General features: G+C 36.5%; 1 protein-coding gene across 1 annotated transcript in view; it reads left to right on the forward strand.

The window, feature by feature from the left end:
- The window catches only part of LOC109064038 (cilia- and flagella-associated protein 58-like), an 82,429-nt gene extending 68,289 nt beyond the window's left edge, over positions 1 to 14,140 (forward strand). Inside the window, exon 18 of the mRNA XM_042717447.1 lies at positions 13,802 to 14,140. Coding sequence (XP_042573381.1) covers positions 13,802 to 13,943 — 142 coding nt within the window. The 3' untranslated portion in view covers positions 13,944 to 14,140. The remainder of the gene's footprint in view (positions 1 to 13,801) is intronic.
- The last annotated feature ends 1,033 nt before the right edge of the window (positions 14,141 to 15,173 follow it).

Below are 15,173 nucleotides of genomic sequence, written 5' to 3' on the forward strand. Positions count from 1 at the left end.
TTTAAAATCAACTGTGTGCCAGTATTTGAGTGTGTATGTGTGTGTGCATGTGGGTTCAGGTGCAAGACGTTAATCCCAGATCAGCATAAAATGTAACGTTATACCCACAGTATAAATCAGACCGGCAGAAAGCACTTATAGTGTTTGTATGTGTGTGGTGTCTGTGTATCCATATATTTCATGGTCCTGACAGCAAACGACCTTCGATATTGCCAACAAGCAGACAAGAACAGCCCCCTCTGACATGGATGAAAATGATACCTCAGATAACGGTGAGAAAGGAAAAAGGCATTTGGAGAGAAATCAATGAGCCAGTGAATTGGAAAGATTTCTCTTGTTTCGTCTCTGTGTTCTTGGGAGCAAATCGTGACACTGAAAATTACATAGTGATGCAAAAACGCTCTCTGTTACTCGCTGATTAGTAGGACCCTGCCAGATTCCACTGCTATTGGCCTTCGATCTAATAAAATTATGACTAATCGTGTGGTATTTTGGAAGCATGTATGTTGTTTATCCTGGGGAGTCTTATTTTTTAACGCAATTGCTTGGGAGAGGATGTTTTTTAGGGGGGTTGACGATTGATTTGTATGCAATCTTCTAAACACTGCTGTTACCCATACGGTGCACACTTCTCACATCAGCCACTCTTTCTGAATCTTTCAGAACACACACATTGGGCCTTATTTCTGAAACATGAGCAGAGCAAATTTGTGTGAAAATCCGTTCTTACGTTGTTAAATTGAATAGGACAGATTTATGTAAGAATGTTTTTACAACGACAGATCAGTTCTGCAGGCGTTTCTTGAATAAGGCCCATACAATGTAGGTTTCTGAAAGTGAAAGTCGTGACATTTGTCAAGTATGGTAACCCATACTCGAAATTGGTGCTCTGCATTTAACCCATCCTACAATGAAGTGTACACACCGTGAACACACACCCGGAGGAGTGGGCAGCTATATCCAGCGCCCGGGGAGCAACGGGGGTTCAGTGCCTTGCTCAAGGGCACTTCAGCCGTGGGTATTGCGGGTGGAAGAGAGCGCTGATCCCACCTACAACTCCTGCCAAGCACCGAGACTTGAACCTGCGACCTTCTGGTTACAAGTCCAACATTAACCATTAGGCCACGCTGCCGATCTGCCTCAGATTCCAAAATAAAATAAAAAGTAAAGTACATTAAGCTTAGGAAGCCAATTTTTCAAACGATATATATATTGTAACCAGATTCGCTGATTACAAAACAAAATAGAAGTGGATAAAGCTTTCTTCAGGTAGAGGTTGGCACGTCTACGGCAACAGACACAGATTGCATGGATCTGATTGGCCGGTCTCTGTCGCCTTGTTTAGAAGCACAACTGCTCTACTTCCTGTCACATCACAGAATGTCCCACTGTTTTAACTGGACAGGTTTCAGACTTCATGGTTGACCAGTAGGAGTCTAAGGAAAATGCCTGGTTGACTTTGTGTGGTGTCTTAATAAGAGTGAAATTAATAGCATCCATCATCTCTGCTGATCTACAATTTCATAACTGTATCCCAGAGAATGACTTGATTTCTAATTGAGATATATAGGTGAGTTAATGATTTACTTTTCTCTATCAGTCCTCACAGTAGATTTATTCAGTGCATTTGATCTGTCTATTAATCAAAGTAATGAAGAAGAAATACGTATACTACCGTTGAAAAAAAGTTTGGGGTCGGTAAGATATATTAATGTTTTTGAAAAAGTCTTTGATGCTCAACCTGGCTGCATTTAAAAAAAATCAAAACCCCCAGTATAAACAGCTGAATATTATTACAATTTAAAATAACTGGTTTCTATTTTAATGTATTTTAAAATGTAATTTATTCATGTAATGGCAAATGTTAATTTTTAGCATCCATTACTTCAGTCTTCAGTGTCACATGATCTTTCAGAAATCATTTTAATACCCTGTTTTGGTGCTCAAACAGCAATTTTTTATATTATTAATGTTGAAAACAGTATTTTTATGAAAACTGTGGAACTTTTTTAATCATTTATTTAAAATAGAAAATCTTTTGTAATAGTATCATTGTTTTTACTGTCAAGTTTTGATCAGTTTAATGTGTCTTTGCTTAAGAATTTTTTACCGGCACACCACCCAAAAAAATAAAAATGGTGACCTCAACAATAATGTACGTAGGAATATTCTTAAAAGTACCAATGTTCTAAAAAGTATAAATGTTTGTTAACTTTTACTTCCTCACTTCTTTTTGTAAAAAAAAAAATATATAAATTATATATAAAAAATAATATGTATATTATATGTATTATACTGTTATAATATTATTTTAATAAGCTAATAATAATAGTTACCATGTTACTGATAATAATAATAAAAATGTTACATTATTGTTACTGTTACAAACTATCATAACCTTGGTTAAACCAGTTTTCTTTTTGAGCAGGGCTTGAAAATCTAAACATAAGACACAATGAATGTGAGCTTTAAATGTGTTTTTAGATATAAAATAATAGCTTTTCGGCTTTATAAACACTGTGAAATGCTGATGAAGTAATGTGCCATGAGATTAGGTTCATATTGCTGGAGTCTCCCGCTATCTTTTCCAGGAGAACTGTTTGCATATGTATCAGATATAACAAGAAATGCGATTACCTTATCCATTTTACCAAGGTTTCATATAGTTAATATAATGTTCTTGCAACCATTTTTCACAAAATCTTCTAAAGGCCCGTTCACACCAAGTGTGATAACTATAAAGATAATGATAAAGATATAGTTCTAAAGGCACAAGAGAAACAATATCGTTGGAATCAATTTCAAAGGGTTTTTTTTTCAGCTGATGATCGATAAAAACATTGACAGCCAATCAGAATCCATCCTGCTATAACGAGCTTGAGAATTTAAAGTGGCAGATGAGTGTGTGCTTAGACGCTGATATCGCTATCTTTATAGTTATCGTTCTTGGTGTGAACGGGGCTTAATGCTATTTACTAAGTAGACTATGCTGCAAAAAATCTCATAGCTTTGTCTATTTTTTTTTTTTTTTTTATACATATACTGCTTTAAACTCTTTGTCCAGGCCAAGCACAGACATCACTTCCTCCTCTGTTTTGAATTCTCCTGGCTGCATGTTTAAACATTACACTTAAGCCTTGCTGATGGGCAGCATATTGATTTCCTTTTCCCCCCTCTGACATCTCGTGAGCTCAGACCAATGACTTAATTCTACACAAATCCCACATCAGTGTTTTCACACCAAGTAAAACAAGTCGTTCATAAGTAATGGAGAAGGTCTTGTTTTTTCCTCACACCAGCAGAGGGATGAAGACATTTAGCTGAAGGACAGAGGTATTTAAGGAGAGCACTACAAGTGATTCAAAGGCCATTTGAGACAAAACAGCTTCTGTACACTGAAACAGCTCTGTTATAAAATACTAGCACCTTGATATCGAACTGAATCTTGACTGAATTAAACAGTTTTTTTAAAGCAGTATAGTCACTAAAAACAGCATTCACAGCGCAATGCTATCAGTGTTATGGAGTAATTGTGCCATGAATGTATTTATTTATTCTTTGTTTCGAGCTTTTAGCTTTTTATTTATTAGCTTTTTATTATTTAGTCAAGTTTATTTGTATGGAGCCCTAGACATGACATGCGGGGGGTGGGGGGGCATGTTGTAGTAATTTGTTCCTTAATCTTAATTTAACAAGGGAATGAATTAATAAAATGTGGCCACGACTTCATAAATCATAGGAACAAATGAAGTTGTAGCAACAAATTATTAATATCTATTTTTCCCCCACATGTCATGTGCAGGACTCCGTAGTACAATTCAATTTCATTATCCCCAGCAGTGCAAAATCCAATGTAAATGTCCTGCTTGTGTGGAAGTTATAATTAGCTTTTCTGACCATTTACAAACAGTGTCAGTTGCGTTAAAATATTGGGGGAAAACAATGTTTATATTAAATTATTTATATTAAATAATAAGTGGTTGGGAACGCCAAATGCTGCATGCTATGCATTTTGCATTTTCACATTTTCAGTATGCTGGATGAGACAGAGATGGTCGTGTTTCCTGAATAAGACAGGAGATGAGAGGTACACACGCACGGCATCAAGGGAGTGATAATCTGCTTGCCTAGCTTGTTTGAATCTTTCTGGTTAGCGCATGTTGCAGCCCGTCTACATTCGTAATGGGCAGAAAATCTTTCATAGCTTAAAGCAGCAATTATAGCAACATCAGTGAATAGATTTAGATGGGTCAAAACGGGTCAATGGATGGATTTTGATGGTTAAAAGGTTGAATAAATAATGCAGGACCTTTGTGTGTAAATGTAACTGACTGGTGGATTGCCTAATAACTAAGCCTAATACAGTTGGGTTCAAAAACCTGAGACTTTCTAATTTTCACACTCTATTTAGAGTTTAACTGAAAAATTAACATTAATTTCTTAGTGTTTGGTACAGTATGTCCTTGTCTTGCTTTAACAGCACCAGCACTCCAGCTGACCTGGATACAGTAAATTTACTCCTGACTAGTGACCTAGAAATAAAACATTTTGAATATTTATTTATTTATTTGACATTTCTTTGTTTAGATTTTTTTGGGGATCTTAATACTTCTTTAAAAAAAAAAAAAAAATTAAATTATATTTTGATTGAATCCCAAACTGACTGTCTGTAGCAGATAGTGTATGTGTAAATGTGATGGGGCAGAGTTCACTGCCATAAAGCAATCAGTGGTGTTGCATTGTAACAATCTACTCTGAATTATGCATTTACACATTTATATGTTTAGCTTTTGGGGAGTTTGGGGAATGGAAAAGGTTTAAACTCCAGTACATACGTTGTGAATGGCATTTCAAAGAATCGACAATGGCATTATAAAGTAAATGAACACTGACACTCCCTTTGTTCCTAATAGCAGTCTCTTGCTGATCAAAAGCTTGGCGCTGTGTAATTTTGCTCCTAATGTTAATGATTGCATGGTTGCTTTCAGGACCAAATGAAATTCCCCTAATTAATTTTAGATTAAAAATAGTTGCACCAGCTTTTCCCCCTGCTATCAAATAATCTGTCAGCACAGAGCAGAAGCTAAAGCCACTGTGTTTTTGTTTTGATAGGTTCAAGTGTGTTTATTCTTCTGTATTCTTTCCTGTCCTGTTGGTTTTTATTCTCCATCTTTCACTTAAAGGCTTTTATGCTTCATGCTATTGTTTTCCATTAAATGTCTTTTGTCTTCGTCTTTTTTTTCCTTTTCATTTTCTCTCCTTCGCTTTTCAGATGTGCTCACAGACCATTTAAAACTTAATCTCGACCAGCCCTTTCTGTTCTCTCTGCTTGCATGGTTCAGCTCTACTGAGGTGTGGTTACTGGCTCCATCTGCTCCAAAACTCCGGAAGACATTTTGGCTCACTCAGGACATTTGGATTAACTGCTTTAACCACACAATGGTGGTATTTTTTTGTCATATACCTTGGCTTCATGCAAAAAGTGCTACCTGCTTGTAAACATGAAGGCTTGGCAAGCTGGTGCCGTGTCAAGAGTAAGCTAGACGCCCACAGACATGAATTACTTTTTTTTTTCTGATGCTACTGCATAACACAGCTAGTATCTTACCATTCATCTAGATATTGAAGAATGGTTTAAGAGCTAATCTGTAATAATAAGAAGAAGAACAACAACAACAACAAGATAACATCACTGTAATCTACTAACTCAGAGTGCATAAATCCATTAAATAAATAAATAATTAAAATGTTTAGTGTTTAAAGAAATTGACCGTAAGAACCTTAAAGAAACAAAATTGTCCTAAAAAAAAAAAAAAAAAAAAAAAAAAAAAAAAAAAAAAAAAAAACGGTGCAGGCCATTTTGCTCTTTTAAGAACTAATCTGAGTAGAAGTTTATCAAAGAGTAATCTGTTTTACTTTTTGGATTCAATTTGCTGTGTAGTACCATTATTTCAGTGTACACTTTCATGTATTCTTTTTCTTTTTTTTTTCTTTCCAGATCACGAATTTCCTTTTTAGCATTGCTGGAGAACTCATAATGTTGGACATTTAAGTCCAAATTAAATATTGCAATACCACGAAATAATTTTCAAAAGGGGAGTGGGTGGCAATGCCTTCATTTCTTAGAAGTTTCTGTATTGAACCGCAGTACCACACACAGGATTAATAGTCAACCGAATTTTATTTTTATACTGGATTTATAGAACCGTTAAGAACACATTGAGAGCAAAGCAAATAAACACTGTTTGCTTCCTTCTTGTCTCCTAGGGAAAATACCTAATAAGCTCCAAGCATTTTTTTCAGTCTATTGATTGAATAAATCCTAACAGACCGCACATCGAAATAGACCTTGCTTTTCCCCTCTCTCTTTCAAAGAAATGTAGGCCGTTTAAACTAAATGTCAGAATGGCAAAACAAGAAATCAATAGCAATTAGGAATATTTTAATGCCATTGCTTGATGTCCTAAACGTTATATGAAGTTTTTATTTTTATTTTTTTAGTTTGGGACACTGAAGTAATATTACTCAAAGTTTTCTTTTGAATCAGAGCACAGCAGAAGAAATAAACTTGTGTTGTCAATTAACAGCTCTATGTCCCTAGACAGTATTGTATCGCAAGCCATCAATATTTCGCAAACCACTGCAAAACAAACAAATCACTTTAAACATTTTAAACGTTCTGACTGGGCCTTTAATGTTGCCTGTCATCAAATCATTCATTTTCTGACTTTCTTGCTTGCTGAATGGAACCAAGAGAAATGTAATCAAAGCTGGCTCGGCTTGTAAATTCTCTGTTTCAGATGACGTGCGATGAATGATGGCGTCTTGATGCCTTCATTTGAAATGAGAGAATAGACAGGAGGCAACCACAACGCTGACAAGTTCACAATAAATTGCATGCAAATGAGGACATGTGGATTATTGCATTCTGGGTAGCGAGTGAGACAGGCAGCATCGGTAGCCATGTTTATGAGGTGTGATGCAAACAAGAGGCAGTAATGAGAGTTGATCAAGCGTGACAAGGTGCAGAAACACTCAGCGTGCATATAAGCAAATGCGCAAATACAGCCCTTCAGGAATAACTTCTTGGCTCATAGTTGAGTGAGCGCTTACTGACTGGAAATATCTTGTGGAGGTTTGGTTGAGAGCAGAGTCGGAGGTTTTAAATAAGAATTACTTACTTGTAAGACTTTCAGCTGCCACATTTTCCAATATGCAAGTTGTTTTTGTTTACTTTCTGTTTTGGAGCCTTTTGAATTTGTTGGAATTCACATTGTTTTCACAAGATGTTGTGGACACAAGAATATGCTATTGTATATGCAATTCTTTAGACTCCCCCTTGGAGTCTAATCACAATTAATTGTGATAAATTCAGCTGTCAGCAGGTGAAAAAAAAAATAGTTAAAATAAAAATAAAAATCTCACTGTATATTTAAAGTGGTTCTCTTAGAGTGGTGGTTCTCTAAATAATGTCACCTAACAATGCTGTTACAGAACGTTTAATGTGTAAATGGACGTAATATTTTTATGTGTTGATTGCATTAATATATTTCACTTCTTTGTTTAACAGCCATTCATACACTGAACAGCCTAAGGCACACCTGTGCAATAATTATGCTGTCTAATCAGCATCTTGATATGCCACACCTGTGAGGTGGATGGATTATCTCGGCAAAGGAGAAGTGCTCACTAACACAGATTAAGACAGATTTGTTAACAATATTTGAGAGAAATAGGCCTTTTGTGTACATAGAAAAATCTGGCCCTTGAGATCCACTTCCATACACTATGTGATTGGTATTCTGCTTGCTGCCAATCACACACACACACACGTATATAAACTTGCATAAAGCTTCATGGTTGAAGCAGTTTAAAAGGCCAGTCATGGGCTTTGTTGCACAGGATATGCGCTATGAGAATTTTTTTACTTGGCAGTGTGCAGTTTCACTTACTAGTATTTCAGTGTTTTACCTTCCAAATGCTCTATGAAGGCATCATTCATGCCATTTGGGATAAATACTTTGTGTGTGTTTCTTACAGTATGCTGCTGTGTAACTCTGCTTGTGCAGTAAAATGCATTTCCATCTCAAAGTGCTTGTATAATGCAAAATTACAGAGTTATGTCTTTAGCACAGGACAAAGCATTTGATATGTTAAAATAGATCTGCACATTAGTGTAAATGCAGCCTATTAGACCTGATGCTGTCTATGATGTCATCAAAATAACCAAACAGGGATAATACTGAGAAAAAGAGAGAGAAAAAAATAAGGTTTTTGGGAGGTTTGCTTGGACTTTTTGGTATTTTTTAGCTAGCATTAAGATCAGGTCAGTTCATGTGTATAGAAAAAAAAAAAAAAAAAAAAAAAAAACTGTAGCAACTGTGATAAGGGAATAAAAAAAAGCATACCATTTTTGGGTAATGGATGGAAAAACCTTGAAAGGAACCAGGCTCAGTCAATCCTCCTCTGTCATTAGGATGAGGCACTCTGTATCTAACCATAGTGCCACTACTGTCTTCAGAATGAAAAGCAGCATCTTCCACTTTAATTATGGAATGAATCTTGGTATTTAGCCAAGTCTTGTGGTTAAAGAGTAGTCTACTCCAATCTACTCTAGCGATTCGCTGAGTCATGGATGTGGCTGTAGCCACTTTTAGGCCATCACAATAAAGATCACAGTCTCATGGGAGAGATGTAGAGAGAGAAAAAAAAAATTGAAGAGTGAAATTAAGTGAAAGATGGCGAGATGGTTCTTGTCTGTCTGGAGCAACCTCCAGTTAAGTCAGTGTTTTTGTGCCAAAACATAATGCAAATGATCCTCTGTTGAGCACTGTGGAGAAATTACATTCCACAGACGGCAGCTTTCAATGTCTAGCTGACATTGACATTGATTACATTAGTATTCGGTTGATAGTAACGTGCCCAATGATGTTCAAAGAGGAATCATTTGTTTGGCTGTTTGCCTGGACTTTAGAGATTTGTTTGACGTCTCTGTGAACTTCATTTAAAGTGGGATCAGTTTTAGATATTTCATCTGTAAAGGGAGATTTGCTTACATCGATACACAGAGACATTAAATTAGTAGAAAAGGAAAAATAAGTTGGAAGTTTGATTGCTCACACCAAACACATAAACACTCTCAGTGCTACATTAAACTGCCACCAGCATTGATGTGAAGGCTGAAGGTACTGAAAAACTATAATCTACATCAAAACCCCTCCTGAATAGACTCTCATTATGATGTCTGCTGGATTGAAGCTCTCTGCTTCGTGGAGAGCCGTGTAATTGCTCTCAGGCATGAGATGTCTTGCTCTGACCTCTTCCAGCGGAATGGGACACGTCCTTGATGTCCATAGAAGAAGCTGCTTCTTTGAGAAGAATTTTGCAAGCCGGATCATAGAGTTTTGTGATGGCAAATCTATATTGTCTTAGCAAATGAACCAGCAAAGTCAAAACACACACACACACAGGAGTGTGATTAAAAATGTGGTGTAATGTCGTTACTAGCAGCATAGTGGGGAATTGTAAAATAATGAGTGGCAGTGCCTTGTAGTCTGATTGCTATTGTTTGTGAAACTATTTTTAACTTGACAAGCTTTCTTAAAAATATGGATGCAACAAGATCTTTTTATTTTTTGGCTGTGACCAAAGAAGTGCATCTGCCAAATTAAAGTTAACGATTTTTACATTTATTTTTAGCATAAATGTTAAATAGCACAAATGGATCCCAGTTATCTGTTGATTTATTTGTAGAGGACTAAAATTACCAGCATGCTCATCTCTGGGTGGATTTTGTTTTTATTTCTGTAGCACCTTCACATTCCAGCCACACACAAATCACCATCTGTTATTGATTTATAATCTCTAGAGCGGCCATTCTTCCCTCCCTCCCTTCCTCTTTACTTTATTCTCTGTTTCCCTCTTTCTGCCTGCCTATGTGGAACTATAGATCATAATTGAATTACTGTGGTAGAGGGGACGTATAATCAGCCAGATGGAGTGAGCTGACTGATTTGAAAGACAGGCAAATAATCATATCTTTCCCTTTATTATTCCTGCCGGCATGGGGATGTATTGAATAAACTTGGCACGTAATGTAACTGCTTTCTGCATAATTCCATATAATACGGTTATGTCCAAATTCCTAATTCACTGATTATTAAACTTCCCGTAGATTGTTATTACAGCACTGCTAAACATGCTGATTGATTTATTTGCTCCAATAAATTAATCATGCGTTTAATAAACAATAGATGGATGTAATTTGATGGAAGGCCATTGTGTAATTAAAGACCAGGGACAGCAGGAACACTGCTGGTATATCTTTTTTTTTTTTAAATAAACAAATAAACAGGTGTTAAATTGGGCCAGAATTTTTCAGAGCTGTGTTCAGCCACCTTTTATTCAAAACAGACAAAAATGTTGGCTGTTTGTATCTGAGTTTTTTTTTTTTTTTTTTTTCTTGTATGCTGCTATAGTCTAATTTTCCACACTTGCTGTAGACTTAAAAATTTGACTGTTTTTAGGGGTTCAAGCGCATAGCACTGAAACTCTACTGTAATTGTTAGAATGGCCAAGGATCAGCAATCTCCATCTAAAACTGATCGGGCAGACCCAACTGTAAGTCGTAGGGGACTTGAAACTTAGAGGGATTGTAGTACTCAAACTGTCTACAATGTCAATAAGGCCCCGTTTACACTAGTGCGTTTTCGTTTTAAAATGGCATGACCATTCATGCAGGAACATTCATAAATATGAATCGGTAGATTCCCTATTATTTAGATTGCGGATGCGTCTACGCGCTTGGAGCGATCAAATGGGGAATCTTCCTATACATCTATGGGTACAACAATGCGCATGATTTTATTGTTTATATGGTCATCAAGGATACGCAGAGAGAATGTGGGCAGCCACCCGATTGTTTTCAAAAGTATCAGTTTTGGTCCGTTTACACTGAAACGCAACCGCAGAGTTTTAAACTAAAACGGGATCTGCAGCGTTTTCAAAAGGTTGAAAACGCCGGAGTAGTGTAAACGATAGGCGTAACCATAAAAAAAATTATGCGTTTTAAAACGAAAACGCACTAGTGTAAACGGTGCCTAAGACTCGACCCAATCGGCCTGACAGTGGCGCTACAGCCATCAAAAGTATGAAATCACTCATAACTCCTAAACCGTTAGTCGCAGACTCAGGCGTTTTATATCATTGGACTCCTTAGCTCAGGATGGATAAAACACATGCTTTTGCTAAAACGACTATAACTCTTGAATGAAAAGAAATATTTTTGCCAAACTTGAACATGTATATAAGAGTTCAATCTGTGTATCTTCAATCTAATATTGATAGTAATGAGAAATATTTATTGAGCAGCCAATCAGCATATTAGAATGATTTCTAAAAGATCATTTGACACTGAAGATTGGAGTAATGGCTGCTAAACATGTTCATCATCTGAAAAAAAAAGAAAAAAAAAAAATCTTAAAAAACCCTAACTTGTACAATTTAAGCTTTAAACCCTCAAGAATCTCCATCATTATTGACAGATTTTCCTTATGAGAGAATCCACTGCCTTCATCTCACAGTCACTATCTGACACCCACCGTATAGCATTTATCAACTTTTTAACGTTCTCTCCACTTTCCCCGCTTGTCGGTCCCATAATCCTCTGCGTGAGTCAGCTCCACTAGAGAATGCATTGAAGAAATGCACATTCGACTCTGCGCCAGTGGACATGTACGGTTAACCCACTACACAGCTGAGACGCTCTGATATCAGCAACTAGTTCAAGTATGTCACACTCAGAACTAGAAATACTGTTGAATCAGTGTGCAGCTCTGACACAGAGGAGACCTGTGAGCTCAAGCATCTGTCAACAAGTCTGCTTGTGCTGTAAAAGATGGAGATCATCGATAAAAGCAGGTTTTTAGCAAGATAAAAAAACTGTTCTTTTACTACAAGCAATTCAAAGGGTCATGAAACTACATTTTCTGAGATTTAAACAAAGGTGTGTGTTACACATCATAGAAGATAATGTTATCAGCATATCAGCACATGAAATCAGCATATTTCATTTTACCGACAACATTCATTTAATTCTGTTTGTTTACCAGTGGGAGAAACAAAGGTTGGACGAGTTGTATGTTTGCTCGTGTTTAAAGCTTGTTGCCAAATGTCTTCATCGGCCCCACTGTGAAATTGCATTACACAGTCAGTGAATATTAATTGATGGCATTTGGTTTTGGACAAACAAAGTAAGTGAGAGATGTGTGTGTGTGTGTGTTTGTGTGTGTGTGTGTGTGTGTGTGTGTGTGTGTTTGAAAGGTCCTGGAATAATAGTTTGTTGAATGAGAGATCCATGATCACTGGAGCACAGTTGAAAGTGAGCTGGAAAGTAACAGATGTTTTCTCCTGGGAAACAGAAAGAGCGTGTGGCTCTTTTTGTCTGGCATGTGGGTGTTGGACAGGAGCGTAAGCTACAAGAGGACAGAGAAAGTGTATGTAAATGTGAGTTTGTGTGTGTAGCTTGAAATGTTTTTTTGTGATTTGTTTAGATGTGGGTGCTTCACCTCTCAGTGGATGTTTATCTGTGGGACGATAATAGAAAAGTGTACCCATCCGTGCATCTTTCTGCACTTTAAGGGGTCATACACACTCAGGATGCTTTCTTGCATTTAACAGCTGTTAGACGAGTGCAGTGGAATGGAACATCTCAGGGTCTCAAGACATTTTAACAACTTGTCACTAGTTATTCATAATGAAGACATACATTTTACAGTGTGAACACTCTGTACACTCAAGATGTTTGTCCCACTGCCTGCTTCTTTTGTATTTAAAATTAACTTTGAAGATAAACATTTAACTTTTTTTTGACATGCTGTTTTAAGTGTATTAAGCCTATTATTATTGGAATTTCTCAATTATTGTATCTTAAGTCTTGTGAAGGCCATATGATTATTATTATATAATTAACATTTAGTGTGCTGTTTTTATAATAAAATACAGTTTTAATACCCCAAACTTCCATATCACTGTAAAATATGACAGTAAATTTTAACGGTAAAAGACTGTGAAAATGCTACAGTAAAAACCTGTTAAATTAATGGTAAATTCCCCTACTATATACGATGAAAAACTTTATTGGACATTACATGAAATTTTGTGGAAAAAGAATTACGATGAAAAACTTTATTGGACATTACATGAAATTTTGTGGAAAAAGAATGTATAATTTACATTGAATAACCACCAGTTGACATTCCCAGAATTCCGTTTGCATTATTTCAGTTTATATGTTACCATTTGTTTTGTTTGCGTAAACTAACCTATATATATTCTTCTTGTGATGGGCTTTGGTCATCATGTGTCTTAACATGTGTTTTGGGGGTACATTACAAAGGTTTTGTACATCTAAGGTTGGTATATTTTATATTATATTAGCTAATTTGTTTATTGCATTATTTAAAACTGTAAAACCTAAAATGCTGCTGCTACGGTTATTAAAAATTAGACTTCAGAGATACCATTATTTTTACTTAATATATTGACTTCAGAGTGTTTAGTTTTTATATTTGTTTGTTTGTTTGTTTATATTTGTGTTTTTTATTATTAACTTTATTTTTTCAAACCTAATGAAGTGAGACACTAATAATACTACAAAGAAAAATAAATCAATAAAATAAAATAAACATCTGATGCATGTGCACATGAAGACAAATTCAGACAGGGTAGACAGAACTCGACAGCACATCTTGTATGTATGACCCCTAATATTGTATCTTTCCACTCTCTGTCCTCTTTGCAGGGAGAAGGAGCGAAATCTCTCCCAGGCAGGACAGCCTGTGATCCAGCCTCAGCGTCCGGACGGCGCTAGATTCACTGGAGGAGGCTTCAGTTTTAAGCAGCACAACAGGATGACACTTCAAGCTCTGGAACAACAGTCCTGATGCCCGCCAGAGCCATCTGAGGACCCTCTTCACCCATCATCACCTCTTGATAGACCGTATTTTCTTGTATTTATTCAGCTCTATTGGTGCTGGCCCACTACCCAGTCAGCTGCTGTAAGTCATGCACTAAAGTCAGTTCTTTTTGCCTTCTGGAATAAATAAAGTCTATTATTTTCACTCAGAAGTTTCTGTTTCATTCTGTACTAAACATTTACACAAATCCACACACAAACACTGTCTCTATTTGCCTCGCTAGTCCTCTGTCGCTCTGTTTGTCTGTGTCACTCTCAGATGTAGTGTACTTATGTTTTCTAGTGTGCAGGTGCTGTTGGCTGCCGGATATAATATGACACTGGGTGTACTTGTTGCCATTCTCAACACCCTTGTACATGTGTTTTTTTAGGAACATGGGCTTTTTTGGATTTGTAAGTATGTGCAGTGAATTGTTTTCTGGTTGGTCTAAGAGCCTACATACTGTAATTGTTTCTAAGCCATTTTGGAGATACAATCACATACCAAAACCTATTGAGCTGACTTAGTGTGAACTGCCTACATATGCAGCATGCTAACTGTAATGTCTCATAAGTCGCCAATTTGGAATGCTCTACATAAACAGAAGCTTTTGCATCATATAAGTACTACTCTTCGCATAAAGGGCACAATTTGGCTTTAGCATTCTGCAAAGCTTATGGCAAAATACTCTAATATGCATAAAAATAACACAAATATTGGGTTAACGGTGTATTTTAATCAGAGCTTGAAAGCTGGAAAAAAAAACACAATCGGTTCACTCCGAGCAGAATCGATATCTTAACGTTTCTGTTCCTGCGTTCCTCTGTATAATTATCGTTCCCAAACCGGTTTGCCTATATTATGGATCCTTAAATGCATGAAGTAGATTCTTCACTGTCACTAATGAAAGCCTTTTCACATTCGTGTGGTACCATCAGCCAATCAGCATTGTAATTTTCCAGCACCTCCAAAATGTGCCCTTTGAACAAAGAGGACAGCATGCAAGCCATGCGCTTCTGAGATCTACCATTGAGATGAATGCTAATGCTAATGGATAGCTGCATTCAGGTAATGCATATACACACAAACATTCTAGTGTTTGTCACAGATCTTTGTCTAGTATTGTACTTAAGTGTTGAAGGTATGTGCTTGTATTGTAGGCCCTTTGGTGAATCATTGTGTATTCTTTAGGGTTATTCTGGTTCCTTGTTTGTTGTT

Source organism: Cyprinus carpio, chromosome B1, assembly GCF_018340385.1.
Source record: "Cyprinus carpio isolate SPL01 chromosome B1, ASM1834038v1, whole genome shotgun sequence".
Classification (NCBI taxonomy): Eukaryota; Metazoa; Chordata; class Actinopteri; order Cypriniformes; family Cyprinidae; genus Cyprinus; species Cyprinus carpio.